At 49.8% G+C, this 24,056-nt stretch overlaps 1 protein-coding gene across 1 annotated transcript in view; it reads left to right on the top strand.

Moving 5' to 3' along the window:
* LOC309548215 (RING finger protein 17-like) overlaps positions 1–24,056 on the top strand; it is a gene marked incomplete at both ends in the record, with an annotated part of 197,925 nt that overhangs the window by 107,417 nt on the left and 66,452 nt on the right. The window contains one exon of the mRNA XM_082248169.1: positions 14,348–14,425. Within this exon, the coding sequence (XP_082104295.1) occupies positions 14,348–14,425 (78 nt within the window). The remainder of the gene's footprint in view (positions 1–14,347; positions 14,426–24,056) is intronic.

Here is a 24,056-nt window from a genome sequence, read left to right on the forward strand (position 1 = left end):
ATCCTGTCACCCGCTCTGAGCCAGGGCAAGTTCTTTCTGCCCCTGTTGTGGACGGTGATCACCACGGATGCCAGCCTGACAAGCTGGGGTGGAGTACTGGACACCCTCTGTGCCCAGGGGACGTGATCGGCGGAGGAATCCTTGTTGCCGATATGTCCTGGAGCTCAGGGCGTTCAAACTTTGCCTGCTCCATTGGGGGCCGTGGTTGCACGGTCGCCCGGTTCGGGTTCAAACCGACAATGCCATAGCGGTGGCTTTCATCAATCACTAAGGGTGCCCGGGCGCTCAAGGAAGTGGCCGAGATTCTGACCTGGGCCGAAACGCACGTTCCAGCTATCTCTGCTGTTCACATTCCTGGAGTGGAAAATTGTCAGGTGGACTATCTGAGTCGTCAGTCCTTGGATCAGGGGGAATGGTCCCTGCATCCGGAGGCGTTTTGTCTCCTGTGTGCCCGGTGGGGGACGCTGGATGTGGATATGTTCACGTCCCACCTCAACAAAAAGGTGGAAAGGTTCGTGGCCAGGGCCCGAGGTCCTCTGGCGGACGCCACGGATGTGTTGGTGGTGCCTTAGCACCGGTATTGGTTGATTTATGCCTTTCCCCCAATTCAGCTGTTGTCCAGGTTCCTCAGCCGGTTGGCGTCGGAACAGGTGCAGGCAATTCTGGTGGCCCCAGACTGGCCTTGTCGGTCTTTGTACACAGACCTTGTGCAGATGGTCGTTGAGCCTCCCTGGCGGCTACCTCTAAGAGAAGATCTGCTGTCTCAAGGGCCGATCTTCCATCTTGCTTTACGGTCTCTGGCTTTAATGGCCTGGCTGTTGAGAGCCAGGTGTTGAGAGACGGAGGTCTCTCTAATGCTGTCATTCCTACCTTGCTGAGAGCTCAGAAGGCTATGTTCCAGGAAGATTTACCATCGTACCTGGAAGGCGTGTATTGCCTGGGATGAGTCGCAAGGGTTTCGTCCTCGCTACTTTTCGGTGGTGAGGGTTTTGGCCTTCCTGCAGGAAGGTGTTGAACAGCGTTTGGCGCTATGCACGATCAAGGGTCAGTTCTCAGCCTTTGCCATTTTCTTCCAGCATCCCTTGGCAACTAATTCCCTGATTAGCACCTTTATTCATGAGGTGCGTCATCTGGCCCCCCCGCGGAGGGCTCCTTTGCCTCCGTGGGACCTGAATTTGGTTTTATCCGTCTTGCAACTGTCTCCCTTTGAGAACATCAGAGAAATTCTTCTGCCTGTGTTGTCCCAGAAAGTGGTTCGCAGAGTGTTTGAATTGGCGGCTGTCTTGCAGTTCACCTTTATCTGGTTGTTCATAGGGATAAAGTGGTCCTGCGACCCAATTCGTCTTTTCTTCCTAAGGTGGTGTCTGCTTTCCATCTCAATGAAGACCTTGTTTTACCTTCGCTTTGTGCGAAGCCTAAGCATCCCAAGGAATTTGCCTTGCATTCCTTGGATGTGATGCGGGCGATCAGGGTTTACCTGTCAGCCACGGCATCCTTTAGGATGTTTGATTCCCTGTTTGTCCTTCCTGAGGGACCTCGGAAGGGTTCAGCTGCGTCCGCTGCAACCATTTCTAAATGGATCAGACAGACTATTGGTTAGGCCTATTCACTCAAGGGTCAGGTGCCTCCTTTCCCTGTGAGGGCACATTCTACTAGAGCCATGAGCGCCTCTTGGGATTTTTGCCATCAGGCCTCTGTGGCTCAGGTGTGCAAAGCAGCGACCTTGTTGTCTGTGCACACTTTTACAAAATTCTACAAGATTGACGTGTTGGCATCACCAGATGCTTCCTTTAGCCGCAGAGTTTTGAGCGCTGCGGTTTGTTGGAAGAGTCAAGTTTTTTTTTTCTCTTCCTTGGGTGAATTTGTTGTTCTGGGGTTAGCCCCTGTTGAGTTTTTGTTGCCCTGTTGGCCATGTTTTGTTTTCTGGCCTTGTTAGCACGTTACCGTTCTGTTGGTCGCGTCTTTTCCCACACCTGCACTGCTTTGGAAATTCCCAATAGTGAAGAACGTATGGAATGTACCGTAAAATTCTTTTCTCTGTCTTCTGACAGTCGCAGCCCCCGCCCCTCTATTCTGGGGTTGTTTGTCTTCCTGTACTGCTTGCTACGAAACTGATTAGCAGCACTGTGTGGCTGAGGGTAATGTCGAGAGGGTCAGCCCCTTAAGGTGTGTCTTGTGTCAAGCTTTTTTAAAATAAGTTTTCACTACCTAGCCTGCTTCTGCAAAGGGCGCCATTACCCAATAGTGAAGAACATATGGAAGAGCTGCGACTATCAGAGGACTCAGAGAAAATAATTTCTCTTACGTCTTCTGACAGTCGCTGCCCGATGGTATTAGCCTTCACCAATGGGTAATGGCGCCCTGTGCAGGAGCAAGGCTAGGCAGATAATTGATTATCAGGTTAATACAAAAAACTTTTATACCTCGGCACGCCACTAGGGGGCCATCCCTCAGTCATTATACTGAACCCAATCTAACATTACCTCAGTTTTACGCTGCCTAGCTCAGGAGCTGGTTAGGTTTTTCTGCTGGGACCTTGTGTCTCAGCTTTCTTTGTTTTTTTTTCTGAATTCATGTGTTTTTCTTTGCACAATAGATTTTTATTTCTCTCAGTATCACTAGTTAGTCAGGGATTCCTTTCCTGGAGGACTACAAGTGACTGTAGAGCTGGGCCTCGGACTGGGTATTATAGATCCTTATGGAGTCCCAGCCTGCCAACGAGCATCACAGGTTACTTGTACGCCCAGGCCCCTCCAAATGGGGACGAGCCTGCGGAGCTGCGCCTTCGCTGAGGGTGTCTCAACCCGGATCGCCCGCGTGTTGCCAGCATCCCTCCTTGGCTGACGGCACCCCCACTTAGAGTGGGAGGTCTCCCGTATCAGAGCGGTGCCCACTTCCTGGACTGGTGAGTACTGATACCCCCTTGTCCCTGGGGACTTTTTGGGGGTTTTGGGCCCACTCTTAGGGGATAGCAGGGCTGGTGGTCTCTGTAGGATCCCCCTTCTTCCCCCAGGGAGGGTTATTTCTCCCTCCCTGCTCCCGCTGGGGGGCTGTAGGGGTCTCCCTGGGGTCCCCAATGATAGCCAGAATGTGTTTGTACACTTTTTTTGCCGCCGTTTGGAGCAGCTGCCATGTTTATGGTGAGCAGATTCTAAGCTCTGTGTGAGGACAGCAGCCATTTTGGGATTGTGCACATGCTCCCGATCTGCGCCATCTTGGATGTGGGCAATGCCTAGTAAGGGCAAGTGGCCATTTTCCCTGTGACCTTTTCCATTGAGTTTCAATAGGCACCTTTCTTGGTGGGCTCGAGGGCTGGGCCTCTAGCTATGTGAGGTCACTTCCTCCTTCTTCACACTTCTCCTGTGCAGGACGCTGGTGGCAAGTACTGACAGGCTGGGGGATTTTTGCTCATTCCTCTACCATTTTTCAACCAAATTGAATTTTGCTTGTGTCTAGTGTGTATTCTCAGGGGGCTCTTTCTGTTTGTGCAGATCGCTGGGGGGGGGGGGGGGGGGGCGGGTCCGCGGGAACCGCCGATTCAGGGCTAGCGTCCCTTTTTCATTTTGAGGCAAAAATGGACTCCCAGGATAATAAATTTCCCACAGACCTGGTGGGGGCTTCGGGTACACCTGAATCCTCTTCCATGGCCTCCATATCTTCTGCTCTTGCGAATTTGGCATCCCAGGTGAATCTGCTGATGTCAGAAAGCACCTCCAAAAAACGGCCTGTGCCCTCCCAGTCCTCTGAATTGGTTGCCACAGACGATGGTCCCCCTGAGGGGGCCCGTTCCTCCGCTTCTGAGAGGGAGGAGGAATCTTCCTCCTCGGTAGCGTGGGAATGCGCTACGATGGATGCTCTCATTAGCGCCATAAAATAAACTCTCAATCTTGACGATGAGCCATCTCAGTCAAGCAAGCGGTCTGCTTTCGGGTTCCGCAGACCCCTGAAGTCGGGTCAGGCTTTTTCCTGCCCTGAGGAATTTCACGAGATTGTGAATGACCAGTGGTGGCGCATTAAGCACATGTTGGTGGTGCCTAAGCATTTTTCCATCCGCTATCCGTTTTTGGAGGCGGTCGACAAACGTTGGGTGGTGTCCCCAAAAGTGGATCACACTGTGTCTAGGCTGAATAAGTCCACTTTGATGCCAGTAGAGGATTCCCCGATGTTTAGGGATCCGGCAGATAGGCGTGTGGAAGCGCTCACCCGCCACATTTATCTGGTGGCGGGTTCCCTGTTGAAACCTGTTTGCCTCGGTGATGGCCTCTCAGGCGCTCACGACATGATGCAAGGGGCTTCATAGCACTCTGGTGGAGTCGGCCTCTTTGACTGCCCTTGCCATGGTGGATCAGCTTCTCCAACCTGCGATGTTCCTGTGCGACGCGGCCTTGGACGAGGCTCCGTTAGTCGCCCGGTTGTCAGCGGTGGGGATTGCGAACTGCCGCATTACCTGGTTAAAGAGCTGGTCGGCTTACCACGCGTCCAAAAAGACAGTGTCTGAGGTCCCCTATGAGGGGGATCGTCTTTTTAGGGAAACTCTAGATGAGTTAAGGGGCTCACGGGAGGTAAGAGTAATCTGTTGCCCCAGGTCACTAAGGGTAAGTCCCCCCCGCACGTGGAGGGGGCCCTCCTTCAAGACTCAACGTAATTCCTTTTGTGCCTTTGGGACGCAGGAGAAGGGTAAACCCTTCTGATTTCCCGGGGGCCACAAGAAGCCGTGGTCGGTTAAGCCAAAAGTTGGTCAGTGTGGCTCGGCGGCCCAGTCCACCTCTTCCTGATGGGACGCCCTCACCCGTTGTCGGGGTGGGGGGACGTCTGTTTTGCTTTCAGGAACCCTTGTCCGGCATTCAGGACAGGTGGGTTCACGAACTGATTCGTTCAGGGTATGAGATCGAGTTTCGATCTCGCCCCGCAGACAGGTTCTTCCCGTCCAATCTCCAGCTGTCCCCCAATAGTCTCTGAGATCTCATGGGGGCAGTGCACGATTTGCTTGCCCAAGGAGTAATTGTACCCGTTCCTTCACGGGAAAGGTTTCGCGGGTTTTACTCCAAACTGTTCTGTGCCCAGGAAAGAGGGCAAGGTGCGTCCGATTCTGGATTTGAAGTCTCTGAACGCTTTGTGCAGATACAGAAGTTCAGGATGGAATCCTTCCGGTCGGTGGTGGCATCATTGAGGCCTGGGGACTTCCTGGCTTCCATCGACCTAAAGGATGCGTATCTACACATCCCTATTTTCGAGGGTCATCAGAGATACCTCCGCTTCACGGTGGCTGGGGAGCACTACCAGTTTGTGGCGTTGCCTTTTGGTCTCGCTTCGGCTCCCAGGGTTTTCACCAAGGTGTTGGCTTCAGTTCTAGCTGTACTGCGTTTACGGGGCATTGCGGTCCTCGGTTACCTGGACGACCTCTTGTTAAGGTCTAACTCGTGTGACCTTGGCGAGCGATCTGGCCGTGACGGTTACAGGAGTTCGGGTGGACCATCAATTTTCAGAAGTCAGCACTGACTCCCTGAACACGTCTTCAGTACCTAGGGATGGTCCTGGACTCTGCTCAAACTCGGGTCTTCCTTCCGAAGGACAAACTCGGGACTCTGCGGGAGGAGATCGAAGCTCTCAGGCTCAACGATCTCTCATCTTTGCGGACTTGCATGCCGGTTCTGGGCTTGATGGTCTCTGCCTTCGAAGCAGTTCCGTTTGCTCAATTTCACACCTGGACTTGCAATCGGAGATCCTGGCCAGATGGGACAGGGTGCCTCAGTCCTTGGAAAGGAGGATTTCATTGAATCGTCTGGTCGGATCTCTTGTGGTGGCTCCGGTCACCGTCCTTGACACAGGGCCAGACCTTCAGGTCTCTGTTATGGACGATTCTCACCACGGATGCCAGCCTGTTGGGCTGGGGAGGAGTTCTGGGCACGCTTTGTGCCCAGGGGACGTGGTCAGCGGGGGAGACTTCGCTGCTGATAAACGTCTTAGAGCTCCGTGCGATCAAGCTTTGTCTGTTCCGGTGGTCATCTCCGCTTCCGGGGTGTCCGGTCCGGGTACAGACGGACAACGCCACGGCTGTGGCTTATATCAATCACCAAGGGGGCACGAGGAGTGCCTGGGCAGCCAAGGAAGTGGCCGAGATTCTTCTTGGGCCAAATCGCATGTACCGGCGATCTCGGCCGTTCACATTCCGGGTGTAGAAAACTGGCAGGCGGACTATCTGAGTCACCAGACTTTGGACCAAGGGGAATGGTCCTTACATCCGGAGGTGTTTCACCTCCTGTGCGCCCGGTGGGGAACCCCAGACGTGGATCTGTTTGCGTTCCATCTCAACAATAAGGTGGAAAGGTTCATGGCCAGGACTCGAGATCCTCTGGCAGACGCCGCGGACGCGTTGGTGGTGCCTTGGCACCACTATCGGCTACTTTATGCCTTTCCTCCGATTCAACTGTTGTCCAGGTTCCTCCGCAGGTTGGAGTCGGAATGTATGTCAGTCATTCTAGTGGCCCCGGACTGGCCTCGACGGTCCTGGTACGCGGACATCGTTCAGATGGTCGTCGAACCTCCCTGGCGGCTTCCACTGCGAGATGATCTTCTGTCTCAAGGACCGATCTTCCATCCTGCTTGCCAGTCTCTGACTTTAAAGGCATGGCTGTTGAAAGCCAGGTCCTGAGAGATAGAGGTCTTCCACAGGCGGTCATCCCTACCTTGTTAAAGGCTCGTAAAGCGTATATCACTTGGTGCGAAGTGAATGGTCTTCACCCTCGTTCCTTCTCGGTGGCGAAGGTCTTTGCCTTCCTGCAGAAGGACGTGGTTTAGCATCTGGCTGACTACGGTCAAGGGTCAGTTGTCGGCCTTGGCCATCTTTTTTCAATGACCTTTGGCGTTGCATTCCTTGGTCCGCACCTTCATTCAGGGGGTGCAGCATTTTGCTCCCCCGAGGAGAGTTCCTTTGCCTCCATGGGATCTCAATTTCGTTTTGTCTGTGCTACAACAACCTCCCTTCGAGAACATCAGAGAGATTCAGCTGTCTGTGTTGTCACAGAAAGTTGTCTTTCTGGTGGCTATCACGTCGGCTCGCAGAGTGTCTGAATTGGCGGTCTTGTCCTCCCGTTCTCCTTATCTGGTACTTGCTAGAGATAAGGTGGTTCTGCGACCGATCAGTCCTTTCTTCCCAAGGTGGTTTCTTCATTCCACCTCAATGAAGTTATCGTGTTGCCTTTGCTGTGTGCACGACCCAAGCATCCTAAGGAGTTTGCCTTGCATTCCCTGGATGTGGTCCGGAGAGTCAAGGTCTATGTGTCCGCCACGGAGTCGATTCGGCAGTCTGATTCTCTATTTGTATAGTTCATATTCCTATCGCACACCTTCCTGGTTTGTAGGCTCGTGTATATTGGGTGCTGAAGCGATCACCAGTTGGCAACTGGATTAGTTACAAGTAAATACATATTCGCCAGCACACCAAGGATCTTGCAAAAGCAGTCCAAAGCTCTATTCAAGTTACGATCACATCGAAAAATAGTGCAAAGTTTCGGAGCTGCACAGGACCCCTTCGTCACATGCCTGACGAAAGGGTCCTGTGCGGCTCCGAAACGTTGCACTATTTTTTGATGTGATCGTAACTTGAATAAAGTTTTTGGGCTGCTTTTGCAAGATCCTTGGTGTGCTGGTGAATATGTATTTACTTGATTCTCTATTTGTTCTTCCTTAGGGCCCTGGGAAGGGATCGGCCGCCTCCGCGGCAACCATTTCTAACTGGATCAGACAGACGATTGTTCAGGCCTATTCCATTAAGGGTCGGATTCCTCCTTTTCCGGTAAAGGCCCATTCTACTCGAGCCGTTAGTGCCTCTTGGGCTTTTCGCCATCAGGCTTCTGTGGCTCAGGTGTGCAAGGTGGCGACTTGGTCGTCCGTGCACACTTTCACAAAGTTTTACAAACTTGATGTTTTGGCATCTTCGGATGCTTCCTTTTGCCGCAAAGTTTTGGGTGCGGCAGTTGTTTAAGGGGACATTATCTTTACTGTCCCCCCTTCTTGGGGTGTTTTTTTGTTGTTTCTGGGTTCGTTCTGTTTTTTTCCTGTGGGCTCAGGTTGTTACTGGCCCGGCTTTTTGCGTTGCCTTCTAATATGGTTGCGTTGCTTTTCCCACCCCTCATACCTGCACTGCTTTGGGACGTCCCATTAGTGAAGGCTAATACCATCGGGCGGCGACTGTCAAGAGGACGTAAGAGAAAATAGATTTTTCTCTATCGCTCATTGACAGACGTAGTTCTCGGTGATTCAGCACCTTCGGGTTATGCTGCCCTCCACAGGAGTAGGACAAGACAGGAAATAAAATGCTCTGGCCACACCCTAGGGGCAGTCCCCGAGGGTATAGTCAGGAGTAAGGACCTAGATACCTTGCTGGGATCTTCGGTCCTGGCAGGATTTTTTTCTTAAAAAGATTTTTTAGACAGCTTTTTTTCTCCAGTGTTCCTGTGAGATCTTCAAGCAAGAAAGCTGAACTGGGCGACGGCTGGATGTTGCGATCCGGTGGTCACCCCAGTTCAGCCTACGAGCGCGTGCAGGCCATAGCTCCGCGCTGGGTCGGCCGCGACATAGTCCCACTGGAGGGACTGACCCTGCGAGTTAAACATCTCGCTGAAATGCCAAGGACCATGAGTCACGGCGTCCGTATTGGTCGACAGCCCTCCCGCCCCGGTGGAGAGGGGTACTGTCAGGAGTTGGTGCCCGCCTGGTTCCGGTATGGTGAGTAGTATGTTCCCCCTTTCCCCTGACGGGTCTTGTGGTGAACGCGGGCCCCTCTCTGTATGGTAAGGATGAGTTCCCCTCTATCCTATAACATGGCACAGATCCCCCTACTTTGAGTGTGATTTTTATGTGCAAAAAGCCAGGAGGCTTGGTTTGGGAGCTGACAATCTAATTGTAAATATGTTAAAAGATTGTAATCAGTGGCAGTATGGGAATCTTACTGTGATAATATAAGTATCCTACCAGTCAGAAGCCACGGACATGTAGACTGCTTTCCAAGTCAGGTCTCCAGCAATAGCAGGCCTTCCGACGGCCATGCGGTCCGCCAGGGTCCGGTACCGCCATGTAGAGAAGGTGTTGTGATGCTCTGCAGTCACGCCGCTATTCGGTACAACCGCCGCCATTGTTTGCTAGATCGCACAAGGCCGCCATTTTGGCGTAGCCTCGTGTCTCCAGCATGGGGGCGGCCATGTTTGAGGTGACCCAAACACCTCGTGGAGCTAGGGGAGGCGCCGGAAGGCGTACGGAGGGGCGGAGCCGCCTCCTTTTTTCCCGGGCAGCCAGCCAAGAGACTTCCTGTCGATTCGAGACAGTGCTGAGACAAGTGCAGTGGAAAACTCTGAGCATCAAGTGGTGAGCCTGGGGGTCTATCTCTCTCTCTCTCTCTCTCTCTCTCTCTCTCTCTCTCTCTCTCTCGCTCGATAGGGGTCCCTGAGCAGCTAACACTGAGGGGCTTTGTGGCGCTGGGGGTCTAAAAAAAAAAAAAAAAAGTTTTATTTTTGGATTGAATTTTCCGGGTAGTAACTGGAATTATCATGGACCCTGCCACACAAGCACCCCCACCTGTTTCCCTTGAGGGGACCACGGGACCCGCCGGTGCACAGAGTATAGACGCATTTACATCAGTTTTGGAGTCTTTGGTGGCTCGGGTGGAGACGGCCTGTCAGGGACGGGGGTCAAGAAAGTGACCCCCGCCTACCCCTATATCATCTGACACCTCTGACACAGATTCAGAGATGATCACTGCAGCTGCAGGTCCCTCTGCAAGGGCTGTTATCTCAGGTAAAGTTCCCTCAGACAGTGAGGAGGACGTTCATTCTTCCGCCATAATTCAGGAAGAAGCATTGGTGGACGCACTAGTTGTGGCGGTACAGGAAACCTTAAGACTTGAGGTTTTACCGGCAGAGGCAACTGAAACTGAGATTCCCTTTGGTACTAACAAGCCCATCAAAACGGTGAAGGTTTTTCCTGTACCCAAGTGTTTTGGTAATAAAATTAAAGAAGAATGGGAGCATTCTAAGCGTACCTTTACTATTTCCAAGCGTATTGCTAGACGCTATCCGTTTGAGGAATCCCTCAGTAAGAAATGGACGGTACCACCAGTGGTGGATCCAACTATTTCCAGGCTGAATAAAGCCACGGTTATCCCAGTGGAGGACACTTCGTCCTTTAAGGATCCGGTGGATCGAAAGGTGGAAGCGGAGTCCCGCACTATCTTCTCCCTGATAGGGTCAGCATTTAGACCAGTAATTGTTATTGGTCTAGTTTCCCAGACACTAACGGAATGGGCGAGATTGGTACGCCAAGACCTGAGGGGGAAAGATATCCCCCAGGGAACATCTGATTTGATGGAACAGATTATACAAGGGCTACAGTTTGTCTGTGACGCAGCCTTGGATACTACCCCCCTATTAGGGCATGCATCTATGTCAGCGGTAATCCTCAGACGTGTGCTGTGGTTGAAATGCTGGTCAGCAGACCTAGGTTCCAAAAAGACCTTGACGAATCTCCCCTTTCAGGGGAATCGCCTATTTGGGGCCACCCTAGATGAGATCATTAAGGACGCCACTGGGGGCAAGAGCACTTTCTTGCCACAGGCTGCTAAAGCTAAGGCTGGCCATACACTATACAATTTTCTTGTTCAACTTTCCTTTAGATTTACCAAAACCATGTAATGTAGGGTCAAACCTAAACACTTTCAATTTGTATGCAATCAGGCAGGCCCTTGCACTACATAGTTTAAGGTAAATCGAAAGGAAATTGAATAAGAAAATTGTATAGTGTATGGCCAGCCTAAGGGACCTCGTAACAAGCGAGGACCTTTCTTTACCGCCCATAAAGGGTTCGCACGCCCGGCTGGAACAAGCGGGAAAGGCAAGACTCCTCCAGGAGGGTTCAAGAAGGGCTGGTCGGACAAACAGAGGACCGACTCAGCCAAACCCAAAGCAAAGGATTACACAGCCTGAAGGTGCGCCCCCACCCGGTTTGAGGGTGGGGGGACGTTTTCACCGGTATTCAGGACATTAGATCGAGCATCGACTACTGCTACCGGTGCGATTCTTCCCTTCCAACATTTAAGTACTACAGGGAGCGGTAGTTACCGTTCCCTGAACAGATCCTTTCCTTTACCTTTTCCAAAGAATAGTCTCAATTCCCCACAGGAATCGGATCTGGTTGACCAGACAGACCAAGAAGCCTCTAGCCAGGTGACTTCGGTCCCTGAGGTTCAACCAGGAAAGATCACCGTTCCTGATAGGAATCAGGTGTCTGATAAATGTGTGGGAACAGATAACGACCAGACTTTCTCGGATGGTCGGGGCCAGATAGCTCTAGGGACGCCTGGTTCAGATCCAGTCAGCGCCAGTGGTCCTAGAAATTCTAGGCTGGCCTCGTCAAGCCGGCCTGGCCGACTTGGACATGCTAGTCGCGGACGTTCCGTGGGAACTTCGTCTCGGGGAGTATCTGCGGTCTCAAGGACCAATCTACCATCGTGCTTTACAGTCGCTGGTTTTAATTGCCTGGCCATTGAGACCCAAGTACTGAAGGACAGAGGGTTGTCAGCTTCAGTCATTCCTACCCTTATTAAAGCAAGGAAAGCGACTTCCAGCAGAGTCTATTATCACACATGGAAGACTTATATCGCGTGGTGCGAATCTTTAGGATTTCCTCCACGTACCTATTCGGTGACTCGAATATTGGCCTTTTTGCAAAAAGGGGTTGAGCAGAAACTGGCCTTGAGCACCATCAAGGGTCAAGTTTCAGCATTAGCAATCTTCTTTCAGAAACCTTTAGCTACCAGGTCCTTGGTGCGGAATTTCATCCAGGGGGTGCGGCACCTGGCTCCACCAGTCCGCGCGCCCTTACCGCCCTGGGATCTTAATTTGGTTTTGTCGGTTCTACAGAAACCTCCCTTTGAAAACATCAGGGAGATTCCCATGCTTACTTTATCCCAGAAGGTGGCCTTCTTGGTGGCTATCACTTCTGCACGCAGGGTGTCAGAACTGGCTGCTTTATCATGCCAGTCCCCATACTTAGTGATTCATAGGGATAAGGTAGTACTTCATCCTAAGCCATCCTTTCTTCCTAAGGTGGTTTCAGATTTTCATCTGAATGAAGATATTGTACTACCTTCCTTGTGTCCTCCAATCGTCATCGGGAACATGCGTTGCATTCCTTGGATGTGGTTCGGGCAATCAGGGTATACCTGAAGGCTACGGAATCGTTCCGTAAGACGGATTCACTTTTTGTGATCACGGATGGCCCCAGAAAGGGGTTGCCTGCATCTGCCGCGACTATCGCCAAATGGATTAGACAGACGGTGGTACAGGCTTATTCTATTAAAGCGGAGTTCCACCCTGGATTTTTTTTTTTTTTTTTTTTAATACCCCCGGGACAGTCAGGGCTAGTGCATTCCACAATGGCTAGCCTCTGATCTGTCCCGGGTTGCACTTACCTGCAAGACGAAATACTTACCTTGCAAACGTCTTGTCCAGCGCTGCCATCTCAGATGTGGGCAGCTTGAAGCCAGCGCGTCCTCTTCGGCGTCTTCTTCCGCCTTCTGTGGTCCCACGATGCTCTGCGCCGGCCCCGACGTCACTTCCGGGTCGCGCGCGTCACCCCTCCACAGCTTCTGGGCATGCCCAGAAGCTGTTTAGAAGGGGATGACGCGCGCGACCCGGAACTGACGTCGGGGCCGGTGCAGGCGCAATGATTCCTGGGAGCTATGACGTCCAGCTCCCAGGAATCATTGCAGAGCCAGGAAGTGACGACGGGCCGCGGCCGAGGAAGGAGGAAGAAGGAAGTAAGGTAAGTATATTTTCTTCGCTACGAGGTAAGTAAAAAAAAAAAAAATATGCGATTATCCATTTCTTTTTCAGGTGACCCGGAGCGAGAAGATGGAGGTAAGTATAAAAATAGGGTGGAACTCCACTTTAAGGGTCGGAGTCCTCCGTTCCCTGTTAGGGCGCACTCCACTCGAGCGCTCAGTACTTCCTGGGCCTTCCGCCATCAGGCGTCAGTGGTCCAGGTATGTAAGGCGGCCACCTGGTCGTCGGTACATACCTTTACAAAATTTTATAAAATTGATGTGATGGCATCGGCGGATGCCTCATTTGGCCGCAAGGTTTTGCAGGCCGTAATTTGAGGAGACCGGAGGTCTACCTCGAGGATTTTTTCTGTTGAAAAATTTTTTGTTGAGTCTCATCATTGAGGATGAGCATTGTAAAACTTCTAGTTGGCACCGGTTGGGCCTTCTAGATTGGATTTATTTTCCATTTTTTCCCACCCCTCATTTGTGGTACTGCTTTGGGACATCCCGAAGGTGCTGAATCACCGAGGGCTACGTCTGTCAATGAGCGATAGAGAAAAATGGATTTTTGTAAAATCTTACCGTAAAATCCTTTTCTCTTAGCTCATTGACAGACGTAGTACCCGCCCCTCTGTTTTGGAGTTGGGTTGGGTTAAATTCTCTAAACACTGCTTTGTGACATAACTGATTTGCTGTGGCAGAGGGAGAGAGAGGATATACCCTCGGGGACTGCCCCTAGGGTGTGGCCAGAGCATTTTATTTCCTGTCTAGTCCTACTCCTGTGGAGGGCAGCATAACCCGAAGGTGCTGAATCACGAGGACTACGTCTGTCAATGAGCTAAGAGAAAAGGATTTTACGGTAAGATTTTACAAAAATCCATTTTTTGTAAGAACTTACAGTAAAATTCTTTTCTCTGAGTCCTCTGACAGTCGCCGCCCCCGCGCCTCTGGTTGTTGGATCTGGGGGTTGTTGCCTTCAGGTATTGCTTGCTACATACTGAGGTATTGTCAGATTGGGTTCAGGATAATGGCTGAGGGATGGCCCCCTAGTGGCGCGCCGAGATATAAAAGCTTTTTGTATTAACCTGATAATCATCTGCCTAGCCTTGCTCCTGCAGAGGGCGCCATTACCCATTAGTGAAGGCTAATACTATCGGCGGCGACTGTCGGAGGACTCAGAGAAAATAATTTTCCGATAAGCACTTTATTAACATTCCATCTTTCAATTTTGATACTCCCAACTGTTGCTTTTGAATTTTCATTTAATTTCACAATTGCATAATTTGGAGTATAGTGATTTCACATATAAAGGTGGCACAATTATATTTTAGTACACAGTCAAGAGCTGGCGTTTACCATTTTTAAAATATTAGCAGCTGGTTAGTAGATGGACTAGCGTGATGTATTTTTATTAATCTTAAGTGGCCTTTGTCCTGTTGTAGTCCAAGAAAAGGATTTTATTGTAAACCTAATTTTGTGCTTATGTAAAGTAAAAATGTAAATTGTCCTATCAATTCTTCTATTTTACAGGATGATCTGGCCATTAGGATTGATGATGCATTGGTGATGGCAAATACAACTTATTCTCAGCTAATCAGTGCCATGCAGGTACACAGTGTTTTTAAAGCTGTTTGGATGCAAGTCTTTGTAGCCTTTGTGGCAGAATAACATACCCAAGTCCTTTCGGGTATACTTGGTGATTAAATCAAATGGGGAAACCAGCGCCTAGGAAGCTTATGTGTAAAAACAATTAATCACCAGAAATGCAGCCGCTGAACAATAGCAAAAGCTATGTGGCAAGTAAGGAAAATAAATTAGGCGCAATATCTGTGAAAAAATTGTATGACGAGAAAAAATTTTTTTATATATAAATGGTGGTGGTGAATAAATATGGGATGGTAGTGAAATTAATGTAAAACAAATGCTAAAGCAAATGTATGCTAATTAAAAGTGCTAGTGCTTAAAGCGGAGTTCCACCCTAAAATTATACTTGCCACCTGAAAAACAAATGGATAATCGCAATTTTTATTTTTTTTTTTTACTTACCTTGTTTAGAAGAAAATATACTTACCTTACTTCGTCTTCCTCACCTTGACAGCCACAGCGATTTGTCACTTCCTGGCTTGCAATCATTCCTGGGAGCTGAACGTCATCGCTCCCAGGAATCAATGCGCCTGCACCGGCCCCGACGTCAGTTCCGGTGCAGGGGCAGTCATACCTTGCTAAACAGCTTCTGGGCATGCCCAGAAGCTGTGCAGGGATGACGCTGCGGCACCGGAAGGGACGGCGGGGCCGGTGCAGTGCATCGTGGGACCGAAGAAGACGGAAGAGGACACAGAAGAGGATCGCGCTGGCTTCAAGCTGCCCACACCTGAGATGGCAGCGCTGGACAATTCTTTTTCAAGGTAAGTATTTCTTCTAAAAGGTAAGTGCAACCCGGGACAGATCAGAGGCTAGCCATTTTGGAATGCACTAGCCCTGACTGTCCCGGTGGTATTTTTATTAAAAAAAGCTTTACCAGGGTGGAACTCCGCTTTAAGTGCAAACATATATTCTAATAAGCTCCTGAAACCAATTGCTTGGTATGTATGGGTGCAAACTTAAGGTGCTGGTGCTTCAGGGCAATGGTGTATACTTATAAACAATAATATTCATAAACCCAAAAAATTACCAATCAGCAAAAAATAATTATATCACAAAAATATATTATGTGTGCAAAAAGTGCAAGTGCAAAAAAGCAAAAAATGCGAGCATTAGTAAAATACTAAAAAATATTTCTCAAACTTAATCTTATATCAAACAATTAAAAATGAAGTCCATTGAATAAAGTTCATTATTATAATCCTCCCGTGCCAAAAGTGCCAATAGTGCTTAAAAATAAATAAAATCCAAGGTACTTGTGATGTGTCAGTGAGGATCCTTCCACCACAGTAATTAGTGCCTGGGTAAAATCAAGCTTTGTTCACACTTTAATTAATCATTGACCTCCTCTCTCCTTGGTCACTGAGACAGCACTGCTCAAGCATTGGAAAGGAACTGCTTCACATATCCCTGCTCACGGACGACTTGAGCAGAGGATCAATGTTACACAGCACAGATCCCTAGTGTCGGGCAGACACCATCCTTGTGAGTGTTATGGAACTTATCTTTTACAAATTAAATCGTCTTATTATGCAGTATAACGCTATGTGTGGCATCCCTCTTTATCCCTCTATGTGATTCTACCAATTTAAACCTGGGCTGCGGTGACCAAGGAGAGAGGAGGTCAAGGATTAATTAAAGTGTGAACAAAGCTTGATTGGTTTAGAATTAAAAACATCACAAGCACCTTGGAATTTATTTATTTTTTAGCACTATCGGCACGGGAGGATTATAATAATGAACTTTATTCAATTGACTTTATTTTAATTGTTTGATATGAGATTATTAAGTTTGAGAAATATTTTTTAGTATTTTACTAATGCTCGCATTTTTTCTTTTTTGCACTTTTTGCACACAAAAGATATTTTTGTGATATAATTATTTTTTGCTGGTTGGTAATTTTTTGGGTTTATGAATATTATTTTTTATAGGTATACACCATTGCAGTGAAGCACCAGCACCATAAGTTTGCACCCATATATACCAAGCAATTGGTTTCATGGGCTTATTAGCATATATGTTTACACTTAAGCACTAGCACTTATAATTAGCATTAATTTGCTTTAGCATTTTTTGTTTACATTAATTTCACTACCATCCCATATTTATTCACCACCACCATTTATATTTATATATATAAATTGTTTCTCGTCATACAATTTTTTCACAGATATTGCGCCTAATTTATTTTCCATACTTGGTGATTAAACAAACCCTGGTCTAGCCAGATCTGAAATAATCCTCCACATTCAGAATCTGTACATGTTGGCCCACAGTGGTATTAGAGTGCATGTTGTGGGCACCTTTATTTTACAAAAGCAAAATGAAGCCTTGCAGAAGAGTAACTTCAATATTTTTTTTTCTTTTTTTTTTTTTTATGAATCTTCTGTGATTAATCTTTTTCTTTTCAAATATGCATATAGTTGTGGGCTTTGTTCATATAGTTGTTTGGTAACTCCACTTTCATGGGGAAAAAATGCAAAATAATTCATACACATACAAAAGTCATATTATGGTTTGAATGTTATTCAAAGTTACCTTTCCTTTTCAGTCTACAATGCTGTAATTTTCTGTAAAATGTAATATGGATATCTGGAGGCGTTCTGTACACAGATGGTGTACAGAATGCCCCCCAGAAATGTAATTTCCTGCTTGTGTGATTGGCTCACTGATTTTCACAGAAGTGTGCAGGATGATATAAATCAGTTTCTCTTACTTCCTCCGACAGTCGCTGCCTCCTCTAAGTCATCACTGTTGGGTATTGTCCTCTGCTCCGCAGGAGTAGCTAGACATATAGACTTAGTTCAAAACAAAAGGCATTTGCATATACACACCCCTGGAGGCTGTCCCATCTGGTCAATACCCCCCTGCAGTGATCACTCCCAACTCAGTTTTAATCTGCCTAGCGTCAGGAGTAGTTAGGCTTCCCTGTGCTGGGGCTACAGTCTCAGCCTATCTAATCTTTTATTTGATTTTCTTTGAAAATGTCAGTTTTTTCTTACTTTACAAGCTGTTTATTTTGTCAGCTTTAGTTTTAGTCGACTCTTCGGAAGAAGATGGATTCATGCGGTGCTGGGATTCGGACTGGCCGCCCTCGTTCTCCAGGGCAGAGGGTCAGATGGACCCCCAGCCCGCCATCGAGCGTTCAGCTATGGTTCGCCCTGGCATTATGAACGACCCATCCCTGTTCGCAGCAGGGATGCAGCCGGGAGGTGGCTACCTCACTGGACGCATCTGCGATTCTGCAGTGCAATGTCCCTGGCTAACGGCATTCCCTGTCAGATGAGGACAGCAGCTTTTCGTTCTGAGAGGCTCCCCACGCCATCTGGTACAGGTAAGTACTCCTGTGTGGGGCCTCTGTATGGGGTGGCAGTCCTGTGTTGCTGTATTTTCCCCATGTCTGTGCCTGTGTGACTCCCTGATGCGGTCCCTGCGGGGATCGCTTGTACATGCGCTGCGGCGCTGTGTGTTTTTGGGGGTCCCCTTCCCTGTGTCACTTCGTTGTTTGGGGGTGCAGACTGTGTATGTGGCGACCGCAGCGGGGTAAAACCGCGCGGTCCGCCATTTTAGCTATGGGCAAGCATGTTGGCTTCACTATGGGCTATACTACATGCTGTTTTGGCGCCATCCGCCGCCATTTTGCGATAGCCGAGCGATCGTTTTCGACCGCAAGTTCGGCAGCCATTTTGGCGGAGCCTTCTATGCAATTCTATGGGACAGCCATTTTCCCTGGGTCATGCAGCCTATAAGTTCAGCCTACTTTAGCAGCACTTCCTTTTCCTCTGAAGCGCGACATCGGTGGCAACACTCTGCGGAGCTCTGCAGGTTATCGCTCTCAATATCTTTCTGTATTGTCGCTTCTGGCTCAGTTTTTCTTCTCCTGTTTGGGGTCTTTGGTCACTGTAGCTGGAGCGGTGGGCTGCGCACTCCGCAGCGATCTTAAAGGGACGGTACTTAATTCTTGCACTGTTGTTACGTTGGGCAATGGATTCTCAGGACAACAAATTCCCCCCAGCTCTAGTGGGGGTTCTCAGTTCTCCTGTGGCCCCTCTGAGACCTGATTTGGCCGCTGTAGTGGCGATTTTGGCGTCAAATATGGAAATGCTGATTGCTGAACGTGCTGCTAGAAAGAGGCCCAGATTGTCTCTCTCCTCTGATTCAGATGGCGATATGGCTGCTGCTGCGAGCGTGCCCTTTTCAGGGTCCCGCTCATCCTGGGACCCCATGGGGTCCGAAGGGGAGGCAGAGGTGGAAGGGGTTGATACCTCCTCCCCGGGGTCGTCTGAAGAGCTGGCGACCATGGATGAACTAATTGTTTCTGTTAAGGAAACCCTACATTTGGATGATGAGCCCAGTCCTCCGGGCGTTGTGACCTCATTTGGGAAGCACAGGACCCGCAAGTCGGCGCAGGTTTTTCCCTTCCCCGCTGAGTTTCATTACACTATTAATGAAATGTGGTGCACGTTAAAACGTCCATTCGTGGTGCCTAGTCGGTTAAAATTGCTTTATCCCCTTGCACCGGCTACAGAATCGTGATGGTGTGTGCCCCCACAGGTGGATCACACTGTTGCCGTGTTAAACAAGGCTACCTTGATTCCTACGGAGGATTCCCCGGTTTTCCGGGATCCCACGGACCGGCGGTTGGAGTCTTATACACCTGTACAAGTGTGTAGGACAAAGGACAACATCATCTGGAGGCAATCCGCATACAACACTACACACAAGTGGCTCATGTCTAAGTTGGGGAACTACCCTAATGTTTGACTTTTTACATTACTGTGGCCCCCTCCTGGTCCATGGCATTGGTGATAGCCCGCTATTCCTATACGGTGGCGGGCTCGTTGCTCAAACCCATTTTCGCATCCGCGTTGGTGGCTCAGGCGGTTGCTGATTGGACTAAGATGCTTAGGAGCAATCTCGTGTCTGATGATGTTCCGCCTGCCCGGCTGGAAATGGTGGATCAAATCCACCAAGGAATCATGTATCTGTGTGATGCGGCCTTAAATGAGGCCCCCTTAGTAGCACGCCTGTCTAGTGTCTCGGTACTTAACCGATGACTGATATGGCTGAAGAGCTGGTCGGCTGACCACTCCTCGCGGAAAACAGTTGCTGATTTTCCCTATGCTGGCTCTCGCCTTTTTGGCGAGGCGTTGGATACCCTGGTAAAAGGCATCATGGGGGGGGGGGGGCAAGAGCACCATGCTGCCCCAGAACCCGAAGAACAAGTCCTTTCGAGACAAGCGGGGTTCTGCACCTAGATCCAATCAGGGATCCTTTCGTGCCTTTCGGAACCAATCCAAGGGCAAGCCCTTCAAGACCCAGGGCGGACTGAAGAAGCCCTGGGCGGGTAAGCAGAAGTCAGGCAATGCCGGCTCGGCGAGTCAGTCCGCCTCTGCCTGAAGGGGCGCCCTCACCCGTTTCAGGGGTGGGGGGACGTTTGCGTGGTTTCCTCCGACCTTGGCTGCTCCGGATATCGGACAGGTGGGTTCAGGAAATCATTAGATTGGGTTACAAGATCGAATTCCTTTCCCGGCCGGCGGACAGATTCTTTCCCTCAAATCTTCGTTTGCCTCCGGGGCGTCTGCAGGACCTGCACCGAGCGGTTCAGGACCTTCTTGCTCAGGGGCAGGGTTCGTACGGTCATGAAAATCCTGGAAAAGTCATGGGATTTTGACATGACACTTTCCAGGCCTGGAAAAGTCCTGGAAAATGAGTAAAATTACAAAGTTTTGGAAAAGTCATGGAAAAGTGTTGTGCAACGGTTTATTTTTGTCTCTGGGCCCCCTTTATTCTGTGGGAGCGGGGTACAGTAAGTGGACTATTTTCTCTGTTTCCAGTTTAGGCGGATTAATCAGTCGCAGCGCACAGCTGAATCCTGATCACTGGTCTCTTCAATATGAATAGACTGTGACAGGCTGCGGCGGATTGATCCGCTGAAACTGAAACTAAGAAATCGTGCATTTACTGTCCCGCTCTCAGGGACGTACCAGCGAGGGGGGGCGTGCACTGGGGGGGTGTCAGGCCGGTGTCCGCGGGGCCGCCCGCATCTCCGCACTGGGGGGGGGGGGGGGTGTCAGGCTGGTGTCCATCGGCCCGCCCGCATCTGTGTGAAGAAGGCAGCGGCAGAAGGAAGGTCAGTCAGAATGTCAGTGAGGACTGGAGTCTCGTGTGGAATGCCAGTGAGGAGTCTCGTGTGCTGGATAGGAGGGGGATGGGATGGGACAGCTGCATAGAGAGGAATTGAACTTTCATATTCCTCATGTCGCTGAATGTTGTTTCTCCTCCTCTCAGAAGCTGCACTAGGAATATGGAAAGTTCAATTCCTCTATATGCAGCTGCCCCATCCCCCTCCTATACAACGTCCTTTGCTGGCCCCCCTAAGTACTCTTTTAGCCCCCTCCGTGCTCTTAGACTGGCTCCCCCAGTGATAGTTCTCCACTATATACACTGTGCTGGACCTTCTATTCCCTACACTTCTCCACTATATACACTGTGCTGGACCTTCTATTCCCTACACTTCTCCACTATATACACTGTGCTGGACCTTCTATTCCCTACACTGCTCCACTATATACACTGTGCTGGACCTTTTATTCCCTACACTGCTCCACTATATACACTGTGCTGGACCTTCTATTCCCTACACTGCTCCACCAAATACGCTGCTACACTATATACACTGTGCTGGTCCTTCTATTCCTTACACTGATCCACTATGTACACTGTGCTGGACCTTCTATTCCCTACACTGCTCCACTATATACACTGTGCTGGACCTTTTATTCCCTACACTGCTCCATTATATATACTGTGCTGGACCTTCTATTCCCCACACTGCTCCATTATGTACACTGTGCTGGACCTTCTATTCCCTACACTGCTCCACTATATACACTGTGCTGGACTTTCTATTCCCTACACTGCTCCACTATATACACTGTGTTTGACCTTCTATTCCCTACACTGCTCCACTATATACACTGTGCTGGACCTTCTGTTCCCTACACTTCTGCACTATATACACTGTGCTGGACCTTCTGTTCCCTACACTTCTGCACTATATACACTGTGCTGGACCTTCTGATCCCTACACTGCTCCACCATATACACTGTGCTGGATCTTCTATTCCCTACACGTCTCCAATATATACACTGTGCTGGACCTTCTATTCCCTACACTGCTCCACTATATACACTGTGCTGGACCTTCTATTCCCTACACTGCTCCACTATATACACTGTGCTTGACCTTATATTCCCTACACTTCTCCAATATATACACTGTGCTGGACCTTCTATTCCCTACACTGCTCCACTATATACACTGCTGAACATTATATTCCCCATACTGCTCTGCTGTATACACTGTGCTGGAAAACCTATTTTTTTACTGTACATATGCTTTTTTTTTTTTACTATGCCCCACTGTATACACTGTGCTGGATCTTATATTCCCCTTACTGCTCCGCTGTATACAATGTGCTGGAATTAATAATTTTCACACTGCTCCAATATTTACATTGTGCTAAACCTTACATTTATTTTAGTAAAAATATGCTGGGTGTGACATGGATTTTCTTCTTATTTAACTTGTATACATAGACATTTCATGAAACTTTAGGTCATGATACTTACCTGGCACGGGAGATACCATGATCACGAAGGTGGTTCTCCCAGGGCGAGGCTCAGCCATTGCACTCCGGCTGTGCTGACCCCTGCGATTTCCCCAAATGCGGGAAACTCGACTGCATAATTTGTGGTAGTGGGGGACTGCGTTCGCGCTTTCCCCTGATTAAAAAAACAAAAAAAAAAAAAAAAAACAAACTTTAGGTCATGAATATTTACGTGAAGTCATGGAAAAGTCATGGAATTTTATTGGTTAAAATGTGTATGAACCCTGCAGGGGGTGATTGTCCCGGTTTCGGGGGTTTTATTCCAATCTGTTCACTGTGCCCAGAAAGGAGGGCAAAATGCTTCCTATTCTGGACCTGAAAGCGCTTAACCGCTTTGTGCGTGTTCGGAAGTTCCGTATGGAGTCTCCCGCTCGGTGGTGGCCTCCCTTAGCCCAGGGGAATTCCTGGCCTCAATAGATCTCAAGGATGCGTACCTGCACATGCCCATTTTCGAGGGTCATCAGCGGTACCTTTGGTTTGCTATCGCAGAGGACCACTACCAGTTTGTGGCGTTACCTTTCGGTCTTGCTTCGTCACCAAGGGTTTTTACCAAAGTGTTGGCGCCGGTTCTGGGCCTGCTGAGGGCCCAGGGCATTGCGGTCTTGGGTTACCTGGACGATCTACTTCTGAGATTCCGTGTCAGCCAGGACCTAGTGCACGATCTGTCCATCACGGTGCAGACGCTCCAGGAGTTCGGATGGACCATCAACGTTCAGAAATCGACGTCTCCATCGGTTCGTCTTCCTTATCTGCGACTGGTTCTGGACTCTGCTCAGGCAAAGGTGTTCTTGCCAGAGGAAAAGCTCTGGACCTTGCAGGATGAGCTCAGGTCCCTCAGGGACAATCCGTCGTCGTCACTCAGGACCTGTATGCGGGTCCTGGGGCTAATGGTGTCGGCCTTCGAGGCGATACCCTTTGCTCAGTTTCACACGCGGGCTCTCCAGGCGGAGATCCTGGCCAGGTGGGACAGACTGCCTCAGTCTCTGGATCTGAGTGTCTCATTGAGTTGTCAGACCAGATTGGCTCTTCTGTGGTGGCTCCAGTCCCCGTCGGTGGCGGAGGGCAAGTCCTTCCATCCGTTGGTGTGGACGGTGATTACCACGGATGCCAGCCTGTCGGTCTGGGGTGGAGTCCTGGGCAACCTGTCTGCCCAGGGCACTTGGTCGGAGGAGGAATCCTCCCTCCCGATAAATGTGCTGAAATTGCGAGCGATAAAACTCTCTCTTCCAGTGGTCGGACCGTCTTCGGGGTCGTCCTGTCCGGGTACAGACGGACAATGCTACCGTGGTGGCTTACATCAACCACCAAGGGGGCACCAGGAGTGCCCGGGCAGCCCGGGAGGTGACCGACATTCTGTCTTGGGCCGAGACTCATGTCCCGGCAATCTCAGCAGTTCACATTCCGGGTGTGGAGAATTGGCAGGCCGACTATCTGAGCCGCCAGACCCTGGACCAGGGAGAATGGTCCCTACACCCGGAGGTCTTCTAAATGCTGTGTGTGAAGTGGGGATCCCCGGATGTGGATCTGTTCGCATCTCGGCTAAACCGAAAGATGGAAAGGTTCGTGGCAAGAACGCGCGATCCGCTGGCAGACGCCTCGGATGCGTTAGTGGCCCCTTGGCATCAGTATCGTCTGATGTATGCCTTTCCTCCGATTCAGTTGCTGTCCAGGTTCCTCCACAGGTTAACCTCGGAACCGCACCTGGTGATTCTGGTGGCGCCGGACTGGCCTCGCCGGTCCTGGTACGTCAACGTTGTTCATCTGGCAGTATGGCGACTGCCAATGCGGGAAGATCTACTGTCTCAAGGACCGATCTTCCATCCTGCTTTACAGTCGCTGGCTTTGACGGCCTGGCTGTTGAGACCCAGGTCCTGAGGGACAGGGGTCTCTCCCCTGAGGTTATCCCTACTCTTATCAAGGCTAGG

The sequence above is a fragment of the Pelophylax lessonae genome (assembly GCF_965119305.1).
Source record: "Pelophylax lessonae genome assembly, chromosome: 2".
Lineage (NCBI taxonomy): Eukaryota > Metazoa > Chordata > Amphibia > Anura > Ranidae > Pelophylax > Pelophylax lessonae.